Source organism: Pagrus major, chromosome 22 (genome assembly GCF_040436345.1).
Source record: "Pagrus major chromosome 22, Pma_NU_1.0".
Lineage (NCBI taxonomy): Eukaryota > Metazoa > Chordata > Actinopteri > Spariformes > Sparidae > Pagrus > Pagrus major.
Window position 1 is genome coordinate 30,317,219 of NC_133236.1, and position 7,193 is coordinate 30,324,411.

The following is a 7,193-nucleotide window of genomic DNA, read 5'->3' on the forward strand; positions in this document are numbered from 1 at the left end:
TAATTGATCATCAAAATAGTTGCCGATGTATTTAATAGTTCACAATTAATCGATAAATCACCGCAGCTCTAATTAATCAGAGCACACTGTATATTTGAAGGTTTAGATTCGACAGCTGCTGCAGAAAATAAAATCACCAGTTCTGATAATGAACGATTTCAATGTGTGGTGTTAAAATTTAAGCCAAGTTTTTACACACGATGCATCACAGTCAAAATAAAACATAAAAAAGAAACAAGAAGTCAAGAATCACAAATATCAAACAGGAATTTAAAATATAAGAATATATAACTGGACTGGAGCGGTGCTGAGTTTAAACAATGATGCAGATTTTGAAAGCTAATAATCACGTTCTGAAAATCAAAAGGCCAAAAGGATGAAGTGTTAAACTGAATCCTCACATTTTATTTAACTTTTTAGGTTTATGCATCAACAGAAACGATCCTGCTCCTTATAAACTCAAAAAAACAGATAATAAACAAGAAAATATTGTTTCTGTTAAACAAATAATTAATAAAACAAAAAAAGCTTCTCCGGTGTCTCTTTCTTTTTTCTGACAGTTTATAGAATAAACATTTAATTAAATAAACAAAAAATGCAGATTTGTAAATTAAAAACTAATATATTTTTCCTTTTTACAGAAGAATCAGCTGATTGTTTCTAAACGTTCTCTTTAAATTTAAAAACTAGACTAAACAGATTCTTGGAGACGTCTGAACGGTTTTATTTGATATTTTCCTCCCAGCAGCCCCGGAGTTTCCCGTTTCCACGGTAACCATTTCCTGCCGCTTGTGTCACTACGGTAACAGCAGGAGGAAGGTGAACCTGAGATTCTTAAGGTGTCAGAAATCTGTTCAGCACAACCGGTGATTTTAATTTCTCACGTCCAACAAATCTGCAGGTGTGATTCACAAATCACAGAAATCATTAAGATGCTGGACAGAAGCTGCAGGACATGTTTCTTTATCTATATGTGTTCAAGTCTGGAGGAGTTACAGCCAGGAGAGAAAGCTGTCAAGCCAGAGACCGCTGTTCAAGACTGCGTTTCAACATTTGTAAGCATGAAACCACTGTTTTTTAAAATTATTTTTGCAAAACCTAGGAACATTTTTCAGCTTAATTATCGTGACAAAACAGGATATTTTTGACAATACTCTGAGGCAAAGCCAAAACATGACAGCTGTGAAGCCAGAGACCACTGTTCAAGACAGCATTTCAACATTTGTAAGCATGAAACCTCTAGATATTGTTAACAAGATGTGGGGATATGTCCCAGCTGTGTTAACTGCGACAAAACCAGGTATTTTTGATGAGACCTCAGGAAAAAACTAAAACAGGACAGCTGTGAAGCCAGAGACCACTGTTCAAGACAGCGTTTCAACATGTTGAGGTGTGAAACCACTGGATAGTTTAAACAGTTTTCGTGGTGACAGAACGAGGTATTTTAAGGTGCCTAAACCTAACCAGAAGCACAGTGATGTCACAAAATGACATTTAAATTGAACCTGAAGAAAAGTGAAAAGAAATTTAAAGTTTGCAGAAAAGTTCACTGCCAACATTCAAACGTTCAAATAGAAGTGACTGTCTGAGTGTTGATGTATAATTTAGTTTTTGTTTCTGTCCTCTGCAGCTGTCCCTTCCTGGCGTCCAACCTGACCCCGGCCATCCCGGCGGTCGGCGGCGTCCTCTTCGTCTTCGTGATGGGGATGCTGTTCCGGGCGAGTTTCACCGACCCCGGCGTTTTGCCCCGAGCCACGCCGGACGAGGCCGCCGACCTGGAGAGGCAAATCGGTAACCATGGAAACACACACACACACACACACACATGTGAAATCTTCTCCTTCTTCACTCAGCATCAGGACGTTGTCGGACTTAACACCAGCAGCCTGAACTGACCAATCAGGGCTCTTGTTGTCTCCATGTGGTGTCTCTACATATAAACACAGACGGTTACTGTTTAACAAAATACTTTTGGGTAAAAGACAAACTTCATTAGGACGCTGCTACAGGTGACTGAGCCCTCCGACTCTCCTCAGAAAAATAATAATCAGTCTTTATAAAACAGCTCCAGTTTACAGGTCCCCTGACCCCTCTGGGCCCAACTGGGCCTAACTTTCACAGTTAGCATGTAAAGATGTGCAGATAGTAGAGTAGTAAAGTAACGTTTAGCATGTGACATTGTTTTAGCATGTCAGCAGGCATACAGTTAGCACAGGAAGAAGAAAACACCGTAATTAGAAATAATTTAAAATGAACGGAACAATATTTAAAGATGCAGTATGTAAGAATTGGACACCTAACTGTGCTGTGTTAAGACTTTAGCTGCTGTTAGCTTGTTAGCTCAGTTAGCTGTGCATCTAGCCAGGCCAAGGGCTAGCTGGTTAGCATGCTAACCTTGTTTGATATCTCTACGACACAAATCTTTCACATAATGTCAAAACTGTTATTGTTCTTTAATCTTTTCAGTTAATTTTTGAATGTTTTAAACTGAAATTCTTACGTATTGCACCTTTAAGTGTAGCATGAAAAGGGAAACATTCTTAAGTACTATTACCTCAAAACTCTACAGTATGTGAGTAAATGTACTCGGTTACTTTCCACCACTCTGTCATTTTGATATTTCAAAGTGACACGTTTTAGACGTCATCAGTAGTTTGTTGTGGTGACTTTTGAGCAGCTCTTCTCACTGAGAGCTTCAGTGTCTGTTGTAAGAATCACCTGCTCACTGACGATCCCGGGTCAGAACCGGACCTCACCAGCTCCTCCAGTTCAGACGTGTGTTCAGTCACATGTCGTCTCTTCAGTTTCAGACCTCTGCGCTGTCACAAATGCATCTCGGCGAATCGTTTCCACAGAAACTGAACGTCACCGTCGAAGCTCTGATCTATTTTCAGAGACCTCTTTTTTATTTTCTCTTCTTTGTTTATTTATTTATTTATTTTCTCGGCGGATGCAGAATGTGTGGAGCGACGGAGCTGTCAATCACCCACAGCCGGGGCTCAGAGAACGACCAAATATGGGAGCAGAAGCTGGATGTTGTGGAGGAAGGATGGAAATAGATGGCAGTTATTTATTTTTCCACGTTGTGTTTGCTGGTGGAGGTCAGGAATCTATTCAGTGACGCACAGCTTGAAACGGCATCCTCACTTCCTGTCTGAGAAGCAACACTGAAGACGGACAAGAACGTTTTTCCAAAATCACTCTGAAAGCGCTTTTTATACATGAACAGAAGATCCAGTAACTGTGTTTAATGTTAAAATGTGTCTCCATGAAGCTTTTTAGCTTCTTTCAGCTCCACGTTTTGGTTTTGCAGCAAATTTTCTGGTTCAGTCTCTTTTCTGATTCGACGCTACCGGAGGATTTGCTCCTCATGCAAAGTGATTCCACATTAATTTTTACACCTGGCCTCACTACGTGAAGGTTAGCTTAGCATTAGGTTAGCATTTTGTAATTGTAATAGGCTGGGTAGCATTTTGAGTCTGAGTCTGGTCCAGAACCTTGTTTATGTTGTCAGACTCAGCTGTGTTTGTTTGTTTGTTACACGCAGGGTTTTTTTGTGTTGTGCTTCAGACTTAGCATTATTTGTTTGTTTGTGTTTTGTTTTTAGACTCGGCATTGTTCACTTGTTTGTTTGTTTGTTTGTTTGTCTGCAAACTCAAAACAAAGAACAAAGGTCGAGTCGTTTTAAAACATTTTGATGCAGATGACATGTTAAAAGGATGTCGACTGATATCTGATTATCAGATGTTTCAGACTGAACTGTGTCTGTAGGAGAAAACAAACAACCAGAGCAGCAGTTTCTTCGTGCAGTTTGTGTGATTTGTGATGCAGCTCCACACCGACTTTCTTCCCAGAAGGCTTTGCAGCTGTAAATCCTGTGTGCTGAGAAACTCCATGAAATTTACAGACTGCAGTTTATCTCAGCGAGCAGAAACGCTCTCTGCTGGGCTGTCGAGGTTTTTACAGCCCTGATTGTTCAAACACTGAGGTTTTAATTACGTTAACGTGTCTCCTCGCTGTGAGAGACAGATGTGAGGAAGGACACACCTGTGTCTCCTCTCTCCTCGCTCGTCTCCTCGAGGGGCTGTTAAGGGATTGGACGATGCTCCGTGATGGCGGAGGGGAGGTGATTTCCAGGTCACGGGAGGAGAGAGGAAGCAAGGAGGCGTAAATTAGCATAATGAACCTCTACAGCTGCACCAGCTGCCTCGTGATCGTTACTGTTAGTGAGTTAAATACAAATAAAGTTTGTCCTGAAGGTGGCGCCGGAGGAAAGGTCATGTTTAATCAGAAGGTTTATTGACTGTACGGTGGCTGTTTTAGGACATCTCAGACTGGAGGCTCAGCTCTACTGAATGCTAATGTTAGCTTTAGCATCATCATTATGAGCCACAGTCAGGGTCCGAAATTAACACCCGCCAAGCGCCAATGGCGGGTAAATTTTCTGTTTGGCGAGTAAATCGCGGAGGTTATCCGCCACTCTGGCGGGTAAATGTTTGTACCACAATAGTAGTAAAACTAAGAGTATACTGCATTTTGGGACGCGCGCGCGCGCGCACACACACACACACACACACACACACACACACACACACACAAAAACTGTGTGAAAGTCTCAGATGCGGCGAGGGGTGAAATTTCCCTCCGCCTCTGAAGTGCCTCCGGAGGTAGATCAGAGGCGCATTATTGGCGAACCAATCCAGTATGAACGGATAGGCCGGCGGCGCGGAGCGAGGGTGTGTCGATCTGATGGTGTTCACTGTCTGATAACTAAACAGGTCCATCACTCAACAAAATAAATGTCCGACAAAGCAACGTTACAGGACCAAACAACAGTAACGTAGTAACTGGTCGTGTCTTTGGCAACTTATATGAGGGGAAAAAATACCGCAGTTATTAGTGGAGAAGTGTCTGTCCTACTGACTGTTCGTCACATTTCTGCCCGAAAAACAGCGTCTGTCCCCGTCATAACCATGATGCGTACCGTCACGCCCCCTTTGAAGCCGCAGCGCTGGCTTGCTGTGTGAATTATACTCTGGTTCATCTTTTACGCCGGAGCTGCTCGGCTCTGTGTGAACAACCAACGGCGGAGAATATGCGAACTGCTGCTGCTGCAATAATAGACTCTGTGTGAAAAGGCCTCGGCTCTGGTGATGAGCTGTTCGGTGTGTCGCCAGTATACCAAAGAAAAAAAACGAGACATAGAACAATTGATAGATAGATTTTCTTGCTTTTACTCCTGTTGATAGCAAATGCATTCATCAATATGTTAAAAAATAATTACGCTTCAACTTTGCTCTGGCCTCTTCTTTAAGTTTGTATTCAACATAATACTTTATCTCAATGAAATGTATGGAAATGAATGTTTATGTAACACAAAAAGGCAATTTATTATTTTGGCCGGTAAAAAAGAAGCTTGGCCGGTGGATTTTTTCATCTACCAGTCCACTTGGCTGGTGAGTCAAAAAGTTAATTTCGGACCCTGGCCACAGTTACACATTCTGTTTGCTGTGTTTCATTGGCTCTGCTTTGCACTGATACTGGTTAGCTTAGCATTAGGTTAGCATTTTGTCTGTGTAATAGGCTGGCTAGCATTTTGAGTCTGAGCCTGGTCCAGAGTCAGAACCAGGTTTGTGTTTTCAGACTCTACATTGTTTGTTTGTGTTTGTTTCCAGACTCGGCGGGATGCTCCAGACCGCCGCCTCGCACCAGAGAGGTTCTGATCAACGGACAGACGGTGAAACTGAAATACTGCTTCACCTGTAAGATCTTCAGACCTCCTCGAGCGTCTCACTGCAGCCTGTGTGACAACTGTGTGGGTCAGTCTGAGTCTGTGACGTGACGTCACTTATTATATCTAATTATTGTATTATTATGATGTTGAGTCTCATTGTTAACAGCAGCTGTCACGTCTCCTCCCTCAGAGCGTTTCGACCATCACTGTCCGTGGGTGGGGAACTGCGTGGGACGGAGGAACTACCGCTTCTTCTACCTGTTCATCCTCTCGCTCTCCTTCCTCACCATCTTCATCTTCGCCTTCGTCATCACTCATGTCATCCTCAGTGAGTAACAGCTCCTCCTCAGTCATTAGCAGCTGCTGCAGCTGTGATCCTCTGCATGTAACAGAGTACTTTTACTCAAGTACTCATGTTGATGAACTGAAGTATTTTCTCCACATGCCACTTTATACTCAGCATTGTTTGTTTGTTTGTTTGTTATTGTTTTGTTGTTTTCTTTTGACGCCACTGTAAACTTCCGCTCTGCGACGCCTCAGGAGATGTTTATCTGACAGCTTTAGTTACTTTACAAATTAAGACTTTGACGCAAAACATAAACAGAGTTTATAACGACTTCTCTGAAACATGATGAATCAATGTGGCGGTCGAAGCCTTCGTGTCGCAGCTCTGCAGCAGATTCTCATCTGAGTAATGGACGACAGCCCCGCCCACTGACCTGTGATTGACAGGCTGAGGCTGCGGTCTGTTCCTGTTTCCTGTCGCTGATCGATCAGACGTCTGCTGACTGCTGCTGCTGCAGGCCTTTAACATACGAACCCCTGATGACTGAGATCAGAAACAGTTTGTCAGATTTGTACTGTTTCTTCAACATACACCAAAAAATATAAACTCAGTCATCATCTCCTCCATGATGATGATGATTTCAAAACATTTCTGGAGCTTCACAGTAAAACAGAGTTGCAGCATTCTGCTAAACAACTGAAGTTATTCACACCCTCAACGTGCGATCGAGCTCGTGCACGCTAACACTGTTAGCTCAGCAGCTCCAGTGAAGACTTCATGTTAATGAAGGGTTAAATCTGGTCTCCTCAGATCAGGTTGATCTCTGTGATCACAGCAGACGAGCTGCATGGAGACAGTTGTTCAGCAGACGCTGAGCCTGAGCCTGACTTTATATCATCAGGAGGAGATGATGACTGAGCCTGACTTTATATCATCAGGAGGAGATGATGGCTGAGCCTGACTTTATATCATCAGGAGGAGATGATGGCTGAGCCTGACTTTATATCATCAGGAGGAGATGATGACTGAGCCTGACTTTATATCATCAGGAGGAGATGATGACTGAGCCTGACTTTATATCATCAGGAGGAGATGATGGCTGAGCCTGACTGTAGATCTCCTTCCTGTTTGTTCCCGTCTCGTGTCGTTGACCTCGTTCCCTGCTGATGTTGT

At 42.8% G+C, this 7,193-nt stretch overlaps 1 protein-coding gene across 1 annotated transcript in view; it reads left to right on the forward strand.

The window, feature by feature from the left end:
- Positions 1–6,070, forward strand: part of LOC141017754 (palmitoyltransferase ZDHHC14-like) — a 7,545-nt gene extending 1,475 nt beyond the window's left edge. The window contains exons 2-4 of the mRNA XM_073492487.1: positions 1,631–1,791; positions 5,676–5,819; positions 5,925–6,070. Of these exons, the coding sequence (XP_073348588.1) occupies positions 1,631–1,791; positions 5,676–5,819; positions 5,925–6,070 (451 nt within the window). The remainder of the gene's footprint in view (positions 1–1,630; positions 1,792–5,675; positions 5,820–5,924) is intronic.
- The last annotated feature ends 1,123 nt before the right edge of the window (positions 6,071–7,193 follow it).